The following is a 15,934-nucleotide window of genomic DNA, read 5'->3' as shown; positions in this document are numbered from 1 at the left end:
CAGGCACATGATAGTATTTCCAGGCTGTAGATTCCTCATGAGGCCTGGCACGCCTTTAGTCATCTGCCTGGATCCAGCAGAGAGCAGCAGAACATAAAAACACTTTGGATGGAGAGGGCGTTGTCATAGCAATCCACAACCACCACAGCCTCTCAGCCTCCTCTATCCTTTTATCCGATTTCTTTATTTCCATTGTCTTTGCTCTCTTTCTTTTGTTCACCTCTGACCTTCTCTTATGTCCTCCTCGCCCCCTTTTCAGCCTCCCAGATGAAAAGTCAAGGTGCTTTCTGATTTCCACACTTTAATCTTTTTTTGTTTTTTACTGGAAGTCCTCCAATCATGTGGGAAAGCCCTTTCCCAACTGTTTTCTTTTCCAGCACAGGTGCGTGCGGCATGGGTTTAAGCATAAGCTGTCTGCAAATGACATTGGTTCCCCTCTGTTGGTAACATCCTGTTTCCCGGATATAATACGGCCATGAGTCTCGGTCTTCCTAATGGAAACACTTCTGGCTTTGGATTGCATCAGGTTCAGTAGTGGGAAGACAATGCTTTAAGCATTTTTACAGAAAGAGTGAGTGTCCAGAGAGGTAATTCCCATATGTTTATATGACAGAATTAGATTTGGTCAGAAATAGACTCTGAAATGTTCCAGAAGGTCTTCTTAAAGGGTTTCTCAGTGTTTCCCTTGGCACTGGTGAAAAGCAGACCCCAGTTTGGAACAGAAAGACAGTAGACACTCGCCGACCACATCACTGGATTCAACTGCTCGTTAACACAAATGTCCAGTTGGCCAATCACATGGCAGTACCCCACTGCATCGAGGCACGTAAACATGGTCAAGAATACCTGTGAAGTTCACACTGGGCATTATGAGGAAGAAAGGTGATTTAAGTGACTTTGAATGTGGCATGGTTGTTGGTGCCAGACGGGTGCTCTGAGCGTTTCAGAAACTGCTGATCTACTGGGATGTTCCTGCACAGTCACCTCTAGAGTTTACAGAGAATGGCCTGAAAAAAAGAGAAAATATCCAGTGACCAGCAGTCCTCTGGATGACAATGCCTTGTTGATGTCAGAGGAGAATGGCGAGACGGCCTCATACCAATAGGCAGGAAAAAGAAACTCCAACAACAAGGTATGCAGAAGAGCGTCTCTGAATGCACGACACATTAAACATTAAAGTAGATGGGCTACAGCAGCAGAAGACTACACTTGATGCCCCTCCTGTCAGCTAAGAACAGGTATGGAAAATGTTGTCTGGTCTGATAAATCTCCATTTCTGCTGTAACATTTGGACGGTAGAGTCAAAATTTAGTATAAACCACATGAAGGCATGGATCCATCATGCCTTGTATCAGCAGTTCAGGCTGCTAGTGGTGTAACAGTGTGAGGGATTTTTTTCTTGGCCCACTTTGGGCCTCTTGGTACCAACTGAGCTTCATTTAAACACCACAGCCTGCATGAGTATTGTCGCTGACCATGTCCATCCCTTTGTGACCACAGTGTACTCATTTACTGAAGGGCCAAGCTCAAATCATCTCAAACTGGTTTCTTGAACATCACAGTGAGTTCACTCTACTCAAATGGAGTCATTCAATCTCAATCCAACAGATTAATTTTGGGATGTTTTCAGCACTATTTTGAATCTGTGCAAAGAATTAAGGCAGTTCTGAAGGTAAAAGGTGGTTAGAAATCAGGACCAGTAGTGTGTTTGCAGTTTATAGGATATATTGATCATCATTTCCCCATACTGACTTTTATGTACAAGCAAGCCTGAGACAAAGACTGCGATTATGACAGGAAAAGAATCTGGTGTCCTCTCTAAGGCCTGTGCCTGACCAGCCTGTACTTAAAAACTGATTTTCCTTTGGTGTAGAAAAGTCTCAAGTCCCCTGCCTTGAGTTCTTTCTCACTCGTTGAACTTTGGGGCTGGGACAAAACGTAACTGTGGCATAAACAATTTTAAGTTCACACATGCAGCTTCTTTCGGTCACTTTTCACCCCGTTCACCACCTGCTGACTCTTTCACTCTCAGCCACCAACTTCAGGCAAATTAAGAGAATAAACAGAGTGTCCTTGGGTCCCCTGAGTCTATTCATCTTTCTTTTTCCCATTACACCACGCTATGGCTGGCCTGGCAAGGTGCCTAGCAATCAACAATGGGTAACCAGCAGACACCCGCAAGTATGTGGCCTCCACTACAGCGGGATAAATGTAAAATATGTCGGCGCTAATTTGGTCATATTTACCACGGCTATATGACATGTTGAGATTAAATAGTGATGTGTGGTTGCTGGCTTGCCTTGGTAACAATAGAAGCCCCTTTGGGAGAGTCCAACCTGCACATAGAGGTTATTTATCATGTGTACATGTCAAGGAAAATAACCTCATATATCATTTTTTACTTTAAATTAACCGTAGAGGCCTTTGCGTTTCACTGAGTGAGCAACAGCTGGGACGTAAGCAAGAGCAAGCGAGAGCTGTGGGTCAAGGCCATATTTTGATAAAACAGCTCAAATAAACTTTAGTGGGTGGGAGTTCTCATTCTGCCAACACCTTGGTGTTAGTACAGCAGACTAACTCACAGAAGGAATATGATCGGAGCAATCATAAGAGACTAACAGGAAACCACTGATGTGACATGAAAGAGTTTAGGATGGCAGCTCGCTGTGCGCGCCCAATCAGTAGCACACGAGGCTGCAGAGCGTCTTTCTTTTAATAAACAGTTTGACATTTAGTGTAATTTGCCTATTTGCTCTTATGCCAGAAGTTCAGAGAGAAGATTGATACTCATGTCTATGGAAAGACATCCCTTGCCATGACAAGTAAATGCAGGGGATACTTTTACTGTGAAGGGATAGATTTAAACCCAACCCACAATATTTTGCTAACCCAGCAGTTTTTGCTACCTAAGCCTAACTACACAGCGAGTTATAGCAAGTGAAAAGCACGTAAAGCCCCCAGAAGAGGAAACAAACTGCGACCTTGATGCATTTTATGAACCTGCATCTCGCCTATATTGCTGCCAACTAAAAAGCTGCAATCAAAAAGTTTTTCCTATAAAAAGATAACAACATGCATTTCCTATCCCCTTCAAGGTTGTGTCCTTGGGAGGTAAAACACTGCTCCCAGTACTCCTGCTGCATTTCAATCACTGCCAATATATACAGGGTGTGATAGAAGGCAACAGGAAAAATCAAAACTGTTTTTATTCCAGGGAAACATTTGTTATATAGATATAGGTTAGTTCTGCTGCTGTTGTGCATTTTAATGTGGGAGTCTACAGAGACTTGCTTTTGGAACCAGCCCAAGTGGCCAACAGAGGAACTGCAGTTATCTTTGTTTTTGAGCCCCGGAGCTTTCAGGTCATGTAAGAGCAAACCTGCAGTGGTCTCCTCCCAAAAAGGATGCAGCTGTCGGCAGACTGCTGACTCTTTGAATTTATCTGTTTTCTCTTTCTAAGGTAAGATATCTCCTGCACGTCTTCAAAGAGATAGCCTAGTATATTTTTTACGGCCAGAGGTGAAAGATCACCTCATGTCTGTCTTGAGATCAGCGTACAAATCCTCCTGGGCAACAAAGTCGGCTACAAGTATGTGGCTTCTCCTTTCAGTGGATGTACTCCCTGTGGACAGAATAATCCTGTGTGTGTGTGTGTGTGTGTGTGTGTGTGTGTGTGTGTGTGTGTGTGTGTGTGTGTGTGTGTGTGTGTGTGTGTTGGCGTGTTATGGGTGTTTAAAAGCTGGAAGTTCAATCATTGTCTTGGGAAATTACAGGAAAATCTCCTGCCACTGGCTGATTTTACACACTCATACAGAGCACTTCATAAACACCTCAGCCTGAACTTATATCTAAGTTCAGCTGTGCATGGCGGGATCATTTTCACCATAGTAGACCATCTGAAAGAGCTCTGTCACGCAGGCGACATCTCTGTCTGTTTCCATGCTGTAACCTCTTTGTTCCTTTTTCCATTTTAACTGTTGTCCAGATGAAAGGTTGGGGGTGTGGTGGGGTGGGGTGGGGGTGATTAAAGAGAAATACTGTTAATATGAAGGTTGTCTCCATTTGGTTTCATGAAATCATGACTATAATAAAAGATGGGAGGACTTTCCAAAGAGCTGTCAGTTCACAGAGCCAGCAGGTACTTTCTACTCTGGGAACAGACAGCAAGCAGCCTCCACCGTGGGAATATATGCATGATTTATATCCACTGTGGCCATTACGCAAGGCTGTAGCCCCCACGGGACGAGCTATTTAACCAGTGTAAAAAATTGGATTAATTATGTTTGCTTAAAATGTTCTCACTTTAAAACATCATTTCCAGTGATGAGGAGGAGGCAACTCTGACTCATATCTGACCATCGGTGCAGAACACCAACAGTCTGTCTGCCATCTGAACCAGCAGCGATTTGACACCGGAGATGCATTTTTTTTAACAGCAAAAGCAAAAATATTAACTTTAAATGTGGTCTGTTTTCACAATATTTCATTTTTTCATGGATGACTTCTAGATTTACACCCCTGGGCATTAACAGAGCAGCCTGTCTTTTCAAGAAAGAGAGCCTCAGGTGTGAAGGAAATTTCTGCTGCCGGCCAAGGTGGAGCAGTCAACCCGAACTTACTGGACCATTTGTAATAGACCAATTTGGCTTTTCCTTACACCAGCAGAGGCGGAACAAACTCTCCTGAATCTCTCTAATTTGATTTTTCTACATGACTTCAACTTTCCTTTAACATTTAAAAATTTAACTTCACATTCATCATCTTAAATTTACTGTCAAAGTGTTAGTGAAGTCCATAAAATGCTGCATATGTTGATCCAAAATTTAAAAAAAAAAAATATGGGAATTTAATGAAGCTACACTCTCTGGATACTCTTATTAGGTATACCCTGCTAGTACTGGAGCCTCTTTTGCCTTAGTTGTTCATGGTACAGATTCATCCAAGCGCTGAAAACATTCCTCAGATGCTTTGATCCATGGATCCAAACCAAAAATAGCCCCAATCGTTGATACAAGGTAAGAGGATCTATGTTGTTTACACCAAATTCTGACCCCATCATCCAAATGTTACAGCAGAAATCGAGAGTGATCAGACCAGGCAGCATTTTCCAGTCTTCTATTGTCCAGCTTTGGTGAGCCTGTGTGAACTGTAATCTGTTTCCTGTTCTTAGCTGACAGGAGAGACACCCAGTGTGGTCTTCTGCTGCTGTACCTCATCTGCTTCAAGGTTCAACATGTCATTCCTTTGAAATGCTCTTCTGCATTCTTTGGTTGAGCAGTTATTTGAGTTACTGTTGCTCAAAGCTGATATCTCTGGCATGAACAAGGCATTTTTACCCAGAGAACTGCTGCTCAATATATATTTCTATGGCAATAGTGAACTCTTATTATATTTATTGTTATATATATTATTATATTTGCACACCTTTTATTATAATATACATATCATCCCCCTGGAGTCAGTAATACCTCACAGGCTTTCACACTTCTTTGTAAAGTGGCACTTGTTTGAACCTGCCACATCTGATAGAGTTGCAAAGCGCTAGCGGGCCGCCACAGATCTACACAACACCGTGATTAGATGCCCATATGCAGCTGTGGTAAGCTCCATCTTGGAGCATCCCATCCAGGTCTGGCATTCTTTGAGTCAGAGGCTGCCAGAGGGGCGTGCTCGCAGAAAGTCGGTCCTTTCACACCAGCAGGGACACCGTTCAGCTGCCGAGATTCACCATGGCTTCATCGCTGCACCGCACACCCGTTTTGTTGCGTTTTATTCACTTGTCGTTACTGCTTGCTGGTGTGTTATGCGACCTTGAAGCAGAAGAAGATGAGCATGCCAAGCACACGTACACGGTGGATATGTTTAACGAGGCGGTGCCCACTGCACCCCACTTTGTCATGTTTTACGCTCCATGGTAAGTAAACGCTCGCTAAGTTTTTCTTTTTTTTCACACGGACTTCAGCAGTTTTCCCCAAAGTACCTTGTCTATGTGTTTAATATTCTAATTACTACTGAAAACACAAAAGCGTTTCTGATACTGGATTGGAGCAAACCGGCAAATTAGCAAGCAAGCTAGTTAGCACGCAGGCTAGTTAGCACTAGCTCATTCCTTTCGCTCATTGAGTGATGTTAGCTTAGCTGCTAACTAGCAAAGCCAAAATAGCCAAGTGCAGCTGAGCGAAATGAAACGCATTTTCTTCTTTTACGCGGTCCTCGCTGTTGTTTATGCTAACACTTCGCTAGCTGCCAACATTCAATATGAAGGTTTGCAGTTGAAGGCTGTACTCAAACAGTTAAACAGCTTTTATTTACAGAGCAGGAGTTATTCAGCCACAGTTCAAAGTTGTTCTTACAGGGCTGCGCTTACGTGGCACGCACTGATTGACTGATGTTATAACAGTTGTTGCAAAACTGAGGTTCACGGTCCCCCTAGAGGTCCTTTGCGGGTAACAAGAATTCATAATGCCATTATTGTTATGCAGTTTAATTTGGTCACCATGCACCGCATAATGTAAACAGGGAGCTGACGCTAAAGACAGAGATTATGAGATTATGTGAGGGGTTCTTTTGTTTTTGGTTTTTTTTTACACGTGATTGTTTAACCTTTTCATTAATGGAGAGGGTATGTGTTGGTTTTATTGTCAAATAACAGGAAGCAGAAAATATTGAAGCAGTGTGCCTGTGTCTGCATCCAGAATACAGTGTTCACATACACTGTTATGAAAATATAAACTCTCAGCTTTCCATAATGCATTAAATCCCCCATGTTTGCCTCTCTCATGTCAAGGTGCGGCCATTGCCAGAGGCTACAGCCAACGTGGAACGAGCTGGCAGAGAAATACAACAGCATGGATGACCCCCCGGTGTATGTGGTAAAAGTAGACTGTGTCCAGGACACTAAATTTTGCTCCAATGACCACGGCGTTAGAGGCTACCCTACGTAAGTACTACACTCACACCTCATCAGCTTCACTTATTGATGTCCGATTGCTCCGTGTATATATATATATATATATATATTTGTCAGTTTTCCAGAAGCACAACAGAGCATAACGCAGCAGCTGAAGCATTTAGGCTTAAACTCCTCTTAGATCATGGAAGTAAACAGTCTTTTTCATCACTGATTGACAGAGGAGTGACACATTGACATGCATTTGGTCGAATATTCTGCCATTATCTTAATGGCTGAAACTTGGATGTTGCACCATGCATACCGTAACTGCAAATGCAGCAGTTTACTCCATAATCATTGACAGAATTCCTGTTTTTATGGTTAAAGTTATAGCTAAGATTGACTTTAACTCTCTCATCCAGCTGTAGATTTGAAATTATAAATCTGCCATGCCACGTCTCATGGAGTTGAATATATTGTCTTATGTGCAGGCTTAAGTTGTTTAAGCCTGACCAGGAAGCAGTGAAGTACCAGGGCCCCAGAGATCTGCAGTCTCTGGAGACCTGGATGCTGAAGACGCTCCAAGAGGAGCCTTCGGTTAGTGGTTTGGTGTTCGTTCAGTCATAACCTCACATCCTCAAACCAGTGCAAGACTGATGCTCATGCTTTTTGTTGCTGAATGTTTTGCAGGAACCAGAGAGTGAACTGGAGCCTCCTAAAGCCCCAGAGCCCAAACAGGGAATGTATGAGCTCACCGCCCTCAACTTCAAGACCCACATAGTCAAAGGTAAAGATGCATTAAAAGAGATGCTGTGTAAAGCTTCAGTTAGGCAACGTAATTAGCCAAGCGACTTTGCGTATTTACGCAGCTGCATCCTGCTGTAACAGATAAGCAGTTTCTGTGTTGCTGTCATTTTTGAATCTGCTTTCAGTTTTCAGCCACACCGAGTTTCTGGATCTCACATTGGAGAATGGAAACACCTCATTAACTAGATTTACATAACTGACATTTCACCACCCGAGTACCCGAGCGTCAGTCAAAGCCAGCCGACTGTAAAAACCCTCGTCTCCCGTCGCCTCACGTTTCTGGACTTTGAGGCAACAACTGCAAAAATAAACGCCGCTCACGATAATTGTCTCGCTGAAATTACGGCTCTTGAGCTCCACTGAAGTTGAATGTTTTGGTTTTGAAGGAAAAAAAATAAATGATTTCTTGTTTGGAGATGAAAATCGGCAGGATATGACATAGGTATTTTTAAAACGATGTTTATAGGTCCCCACCTTCACATCTTGGCAACAGGGCTGCAATAAACGTTGCTTAATTGGTTCATGTGAGCTGTAAGAGGTGTATATCCATTTACAGCAGGTTGTGTTGAGTTTGCAGTGAAATCAGCTTTCTTACCTTCATTTTCTGGACCAATAAACTTCAGCCTCGCTTTGTTAGTTTTGTGCAAATGTATAAATTCACTAAAAGCTGGTGTGCAAATGCTGCAAGGCTTTTCATGTTCTCCCTTTCTTTCTTTTCTTCCTGCCTCAGGCGCCCACTTTATCAAGTTCTTTGCACCTTGGTGTGGTCACTGCAAAGCCATGGCCCCAACGTGGGAACAGCTGGCCACCACCTTTGAGCACTCTGACGATGTGAAGATAGGAAAGGTGGGTTCAGATGTTAAAACAACAGAACAGATGGACACTCACTACAATGAAAGTTAACCTTCTTGAATTAGTCCCAGCTCTCCTTGTGGCAAACATTATTTACTCTTAAATGATTCCTGTCAGGATCCTGTGTGACAGACCAGGATGTTGATCATATGAGGAGCTAACTATTTGCATACTGTGTTATAAAAACAGCTCACAGAGCCAGTGTTTGCAGTGTTGCAACATTCCTGTTTAATAACACAAGTTTGTGTATTTGTGAACTAGGTGGACTGTACTCAGCACTACGAGGTGTGTTCTGAGAATGGTGTGAGGGGATATCCCACACTGCTCTTCTTCTACAATGGAGAAAAGGTATGCAAAACGTTTGGGACTAGCTCTGCGTGTATGCATGTGCACAGCCTGTAGATCCCAGCGCTACACACAGGTGTTTGCTTAGGTGTTAGGTCAATAAACAGAACTGTCAGGAAAATGAAAATATAAAAGGTTCAAATGGATGGTGCCTTAGAGACCGGCTGAGGAGTTCAGTCATTGAAGAGGGGCTCAGAGTAGAGCTGCTGATCCACATCGAAAGGACCCATTTGAGGTAGTTTGGGTATCTGACCAGGATGCGTCATGGGCACCAGAATATTTTGTTAATTCCAGATGAAATGATGTAGTCACACTTGCTCCAAGTCAGTAAGAGCAGTAACTGACTAAACTAAATTCAGTAATACAAAATATGACAAAATAGCTCTAACATATAAATATCTCAGTGTATTGCACAAAATTGAATATAGATAAAATTGAACTCGAGGTGCCCTTATAATACTGTGCATTAGATGGAGGGATTGTACAGGGCAGTATCCACAGGCAGGAATGATTTCCAGTGTAGTTCAGTGGTGCATTTGGGTAATCTCAGTCTGTCACTGAACGTGCTCCTGTGACTGGCCAGCACGTCTTGGAATGGGTGGGAGGTATTGTCCAGCATCGTCCTTATCTTGGACAACATCCGGCTCTCCGACATCACCTTCTAGCTACATCCCCACAAAGTTACCGGTCTTATTGTTGGTGCCCTCAACCTGCTGCCCCAGCATGCAACAGCATAGGGTGGCTTCATGAAGTGTGTCATGAAATGATGGTTTCCACACTTCATCTTTTATCCCCACGTTGTTGTCGTCTGCTCTGCTATGTTCTGCACTTATTTCAATAACTTGATCAATAATCAGCGACCACTCAAGAGCACAGTGAGGTTTAAAAAGTCTGTGCAGCCGTAAGGTCGCCGTTCGCTGCTCAGTTGAACTGTCAAATGTACAAAAATGTACGATTGTGGAATTTGTATAAAATAGTTGTACACGCGAGACAGATGTTGGGAGTCGGTGTCATAGGCATTGTTTAAGCTTCATTCATTCCACTCGTTTAGGAGACGTGGAACATGCAAACATACATATGCTAAAATCATTTCGGTGTGATGATGATGATTCATGCTAAGCTGCTTAAATAGTTACAGAGACAAATCTGAAGGCAAGTAAAAACCCACCAATGTTATCACAGTGAAAACGGTTAATGTGTTTCATTTGTGGCATTAAAATTCCAAGTCGGAGTATAATCAGTCCATCAAAATGGTCTCGGAAACTCACAGTATATATGCCTTTGATAGGTGGCTTAAAAAACTTCCTGCTTTTCTTAATAACAGTGTTCTGTTGAGGGTAACTCATTCGGTTCAGAGGTCATAGGAAGAAAAATAACAGATTTGATGCGTACATCCAAGAAATATTCAAAATATTGTTCCACTGGTTACAATAACTCTTGTTTCTCGTCCTCTTTTCGTAGACAGAACAGTACAAAGGAAAAAGAGACCTGGACTCTTTCAAAGACTTTTTGGACAACCAGCTGAAGGCTGCACTCACCGAGGAGGAAAAGCAGGAGGAGCAGAAGGACGAACCAAAAGCAAATGAGATCCCTGCTGAAGAGCCAGCTGAAGAGGAAGCAAAGGTGGGTGTTCACAACAGAGAGGTGTTGTGCTCTGATAATATTTTGGTGTCCTCTTTTGTATTTCCTGTTTTGTATTTTTAAGTGGGGGCGTTTGTGTGCTCCGTTGAGCTGGTGCTCAGAGACCTTAGATACACAGCAGCTGCACATTGCAGTGATCGTTGATGCATTCAGTGGGGTCCTGGCACTGTAGCTGTAAAGTTATTGTGATTCTTAGAGGACTTGAATTGTGTATTTTTACATTACAGTACACACGTAGTGCGCTACTTCGGGATACCATTACTGAGAATCTGCAGCACATGAGCAGCAGTTATTTCCTGTTGCAGTGAAACTACTCAACACATGTACATGCAGTAGTTACACTGTAGGTCTTTAAACCTGGCACCCATTCAGATTCTAATTAGGTGAGAGACTGGCAGCTAAATTATGCCAGAATTTTGCATATCATTTTATTAATGAGATGATGTGGGCATTACTGGGGAACATAATCTGTGCACATAGTTCATAAGCTCTCACTCCAGTAGCAGTATAATAAATATAATAATGCAATAATGTCCTCATGGTGAGGAAAAACACGGATCCATATAATTCCAACTTGTATTCCTGTCCTCTTTCTGTCTGTAGTCCAGTGTTTTGGTCCTGAATGAGGACAACTTTGAGGAGACTGTAGCCAAAGGATTCACCTTTGTCAAATTCTACGCTCCATGGTGAGATTATTCTTTAACACCTTTCTTTATTGTGTGTTGTTAATGTCAAATGAATCATGATGATGCCTCAGAAATTCAAGTATTAAATAATGCTTAGCCTGTGTCTGCAAGAGAGGACTTAAAACTACTAAGAGTAAGACGAGTTGGAGCGTATCATTTTTAAACAAATATGTTAAGTACCTGCAGATGCTTGAAGTAATTATTGTTCTAGTGACTAAAGTGCTTAAACTCCTGATTTAAAATGTTGACAGCCAGTGTTTGAAACACAATTTGTCAGTCAGTGAGAGTGATGTCACTCTTGTGTTATCCTGCTGTCTAGGTGTGGTCACTGTAAGAATCTCGCTCCAACATGGGAAGATCTTTCCAAGAAGGAATTTCCTGGTTTCACTGATGTCAAGATTGCTAAAGTGGACTGCACTGTTGAGCGCACACTCTGCAACAAGTACTCTGTAAGTGAAATTCTCCCCTTGTGTCCACGCGCTGAATGCTTTGCACTCGGAGACTGTTTCTGGCGCACGTACCCTTCTGTGAGCTTTATTTTTCTGCAGGATTAAGCGTGTTACAGTGTATGGAATAAAACTAAAGTGGTGGATTATATCAAAGACATAAAATTATACAACTGCTACATATTTTAATTAGATACTATGAAATAAAACCCTAAAGCAGATTTAACACTCTTGGTGGTTGGTGCGCACACATTTTCAGCTTTGAGTGAAGCCATGGTTATCCAGTGATGACAGTGTTGGTGACATTCTTTTTTCATGTTATCCAGGTGCGCGGTTACCCCACCTTGATCATCTTCAGAGCAGGGGAGCAGGGTGATGAGCATCACGGCGGGCGGGATTTGGAGAGCCTGCACGACTTTGTGATGAAGCAGGCCAGAGACGAGCTGTAGATACGGGCTAGTCGGCGCTCTCTCTCTCCACAACTCTACTCGCTCACACTGCATATCTGGCCAATAGGACACCACTCTCTCTCCTACAAAAGCCAGACCCCCCTCTGTCTCTCCCCCCACTCAGTCAGTCATCCAATGACAGGCTGGCGCAGTCAGCTTTTTTTTTGGTATTCAAGTGCAGAATCATTCGGTAAGAGTGTTTGGAAGGTGATCGTACTTCTCATTGCTCTTGCTCAACTGTAAACCATGTTGAGACTGGTTGGGCCTGAAGATGAAGTAATATGTGCGACAACCACTTTGCAAGCTCTGCTCAGAACCAGAACTCTTCACAAGAATACAAGAAATGTTAAAACAGTGGCACTAAAGTTTCTACCTGTTTGTTTTTTTCTTTTAAATCAACTGTTTCTGACGTCTCTGCCATTTGACTTCTTTTTTTCCCCCAATGCTAATTTGTGTACATGAAATCTTCTTTTTGAAATCGTAAGCCATTAGTTTTCTATTACTGTCACTCATGACGCTGTAAAAGTTGTGACTCTCCAATGTGAAGCAGAGTGTTAAGTTGAGGGTGCTTCATAGTCATGCCAGTGATGGCCTGTCTGACTTAACTCTCAGGGAAGAAACCACACAGACTGGGAGGAGATGTGATGGAGGAGTCTGTGATTTTACTGAATCTGACAACTTTTTTTTTCTGTTAATCATGATTACCAGATTGTGACCGATTATTTTAGTCTCAGTGATCGACCATCCCTTTCTGCTCCTAGCATTGGGAGTGTTAGGCCTGGACCATGCTGCCCCCATCGCTCTGTTACTGATCTTTTGTGTTACTGCTTCTGTTTGGACAAGCCATCGTTGATGTGAAGTCTCCTTAACATTCTTCCGTGTCGATGTAAAAACATGTGAATGTTTGTATTCTTCAGGCCAGGCTTATCCTACCTATGTTAGAAGGATTTGGGAACAGCAGGGTCGCTCATCGTCAGCACTGAAAGGTCGAACTGCTGCTCAGGGTGAGCTCAACTCCCATCGTATCCACGTTCTCACTGTGATTTCCATTTATTCTTACTGAAGCGACAGCCGAAGTTGAGAACAGTGTATCGGGATGATTTAGACCTTTGGACACCAGAGCCATCAGCCTGAATAAAATAGACGATGAGCTTCTGATTGAAGTGGGTTGGAACTGGCAGCATTAAAATTCAACACAGAAATAATTTTCGGGGGGATTCGAAGGTCAGACCTTAGTGAAAAAGCATTTGCAGTGTTTCAGTGCACTTTTCTGCAATTAACTGCCGTGTTGTAAACTGCACCCACCTGTTAGGCAAATGCTCTTTGACCCGGGTTATGTGGAAAGCATGTGTTGTGTGAATGCAGGGCACCATTTATTGTTAAACCCAGGTACTCAAACAGTCTGAGACACAGCAGTTTTTTCTCAGTAAAAGTTTTTATGGATAGCACATGGTCTAAGCAACTCCAGTGACACAGTCATGTTTTTTTTTTTTTTTTTTTTCCTTTTCATGGGTTATAGTTTGTGCACTACCCACAGATTTTGTACAAAAAAGAGTGAATAATGGCAAAATGTAACATGAGATTTCGTAATAAATTTTTCTCAAAAATAACTTTGCATTTTCATTTTGCTCTTGCATCTCTGTTAATAATGTATGTGATTTTTTTTTTCTCTTTTTAATAAAAGGTGCAATAAATAAGCTGAGAATGTACAAGTATTTACAAAAAACTAAACATGATCACAAATGTAAACAGCAGCTTACCAGAGGTATATTTTGTAATGTATGATTGGTTAGGCACGTAAGGTATTCTGATTCTTACTGGTATTAGTTTTTCATTAAAATATGCTCTAAAAGTTCTCATGTCATTTAAAGCTCACAGTTACATACTCAGTTGGGAAGACGTTGCAACGTGACGGGTGACAAATTAAAGGAAAAACCGGGCACTGCTTTTCAGCAAAACTGCTTGAATGCACGTTTATTTTTAATTCTTCAGCTCTCTAAAACTTAGAGGTTATAGATTGGTAAATTTTCGACCAAACTGGATTGAGATCTGGTGACTTGAGGGCCACAGGCTCTATGAAAAGGGCAGAGCTGTTATCCTAGAAGCGGCCATTCCCTTCAAGATTTAACACACAGAACAAACTGATCCCGCCAATGAATGCTTAAAAAAAAGTACGAGATACCCCCACTCTGCAGGGTTTGAGCATTCAGGTTTTTCCATTAATTTGTCACCTGTCCGTATCCGAACAGTTTCACCCTCAGGGTTGAAAAAGCAACCGGCTAATTTCAGAACGCTGACACAAACCGTTCTGCGGGCTTTTTTTTTTTTTCTTGAAAGCTAAATGTTTTTTTTCCACTATTTCATGATGGGCTGTCAGGAGTGGAAGCGTTTGTTAACTTTGCGAGAGCAGCAACATGGAAATGGCCATTTGTGGTATGTCCGAGGGATAAGGCTGTATTCTTCGGTTCTTTGGAGAAAAACATCAGTTTAGCCACAACATGCATCATGTTGAACCAGCCTGGTGAATCGCAGCTCAGCCCCAGCCTGGCAAATATTGACATGGAGGAGGGGAGGTGGTGGTGGTGGTGGTGTCAGGGGGGATATTTGGAGCGGTCCACTACTAAAATAGCCTGCGGTCACTTTGGTTCAGTCCATATTATATTTTTGGGAAGGCAAATATGGCTCAAGAAGAGAAAAAAAAACAGCAGAGGGGAGGAAGGAAATATGAGTGTGCTGACTCCAAAGTATCATTCAGTTTGTATTAGATTGTTTTGGTTAACAACATTTTGCACAGAAAAAAGAAAGTCGGGCTGATTCACACCACTTGGAAATATGACGGGGGTGTTAGCCCTGCAGTGTCATGTGCTGTAGGGAAGCTGTTCATTATTAGAGCCTCCTGCGAGAACCGATGCACCTTGCTTTTTTTTTCTATGTTGGAGAGAAGACGGGAAAGAAAGCAGCACTCTGACTGGTCCCACGACAGTTCAGTTTCACCCTCTCAGGGAGGGAGAAGGTGCAGTAGCCTCTCAGGCATTCATACACACACTTCAGTAAACACATAATATACAAACTTAAATGCTTAAATGCCTCCCCCCCACACACACATACACACAGTCATTCACTCAGTTGCAGACCCATGAAGAGAAGACCCCAGTCCACAGCTAACAGGAAGGGTGGTAGACAACTTGGTGGCTCAAGACTGGAACAAGGTGAAGTTGCCTATGGATGATCCCCATGTGGTGGGGAATGGTCACTTGCTACTTGATATGTTAGCAGGTTTAACAATTATGGAAATGGAACACGGATATGATCTTTCAGGCTGGACGTTCCTTTGCATGTTGAAGATTTGGGCGGGAATCCGGTGTCTACCTGAGGTCAACGTACACCCAACTTTGACTGAAGCACCACCACTCTTCGCTCGTGTCAGTGGCAGCCGCAGGCCCGCACCACCATGTTCTTGTATTTCTTCAGTATGACGTTGGAGTTGTCGTCGAAATAGAGCACTGAAATGGCGTGCAGCTTGGTGGGGGCGCAGCACGGCTTCGGTACGTTCTCGGGGTTCATCAGGTGCACCTGGAAATAATGAGAAAGACCTTCAGCCTCTTTATGTGTCAGAAATCCCCCATACCCTCTTTCTATTATCAGAAAAAGTAGCAATTAGAAATGGATGATAAACTCGCAAAGGACAGATTTAAAAATTGATTTTTATATTTTTAAATCATGCCAAATGTAGGATTATTTGACATTCCTTTAACGGCCACTGGAGACTGGTTATAAAATCCCCAACCCCACGCGGCCCAACTTTACAGCAGATAT

At 42.7% G+C, this 15,934-nt stretch overlaps 2 protein-coding genes across 2 annotated transcripts in view; one reads left to right on the top strand and one right to left on the bottom strand.

The window, feature by feature from the left end:
- Positions 1–4,060: 4,060 nt before the first annotated feature.
- Positions 4,061–13,728, top strand: txndc5 (thioredoxin domain containing 5). The gene is made up of 10 exons (XM_031755526.2): positions 4,061–5,914; positions 6,788–6,940; positions 7,384–7,489; positions 7,583–7,679; positions 8,430–8,545; positions 8,813–8,899; positions 10,358–10,519; positions 11,141–11,223; positions 11,543–11,672; positions 11,996–13,728. The coding sequence occupies exons 1-10, from the start codon at positions 5,730–5,732 to the stop codon at positions 12,116–12,118; spliced, it is 1,242 nt and encodes a 413-aa protein (XP_031611386.1). The 5' UTR covers positions 4,061–5,729; the 3' UTR covers positions 12,119–13,728.
- The window catches only part of bmp6 (bone morphogenetic protein 6), a 47,931-nt gene continuing 45,531 nt past the window's right edge, over positions 13,535–15,934 (bottom strand). Inside the window, exon 8 of the mRNA XM_039617730.1 lies at positions 13,535–15,691. Coding sequence (XP_039473664.1) covers positions 15,542–15,691 — 150 coding nt within the window. The 3' untranslated portion in view covers positions 13,535–15,541. The remainder of the gene's footprint in view (positions 15,692–15,934) is intronic.

The sequence above is a fragment of the Oreochromis aureus genome, linkage group 9, assembly GCF_013358895.1.
Source record: "Oreochromis aureus strain Israel breed Guangdong linkage group 9, ZZ_aureus, whole genome shotgun sequence".
NCBI classification, from domain to species: Eukaryota; Metazoa; Chordata; class Actinopteri; order Cichliformes; family Cichlidae; genus Oreochromis; species Oreochromis aureus.
Note: the sequence above shows the minus strand (reverse complement) of the source record. Positions and strands in the feature narration are given on the sequence as shown.

Coding starts and splice junctions, on each gene's coding strand:
- txndc5 (XM_031755526.2), top strand. CDS start 5,730: ATGGCTTCATCGCTGCACCGCACACCCGTTTTGTTGCGTTTTATTCAC. Junction 6,941..7,383: donor GGCGTTAGAGGCTACCCTAC/GTAAGTACTACA, acceptor TCTTATGTGCAG/GCTTAAGTTGTTTAAGCCTG. Junction 7,680..8,429: donor CAAGACCCACATAGTCAAAG/GTAAAGATGCAT, acceptor TTCCTGCCTCAG/GCGCCCACTTTATCAAGTTC.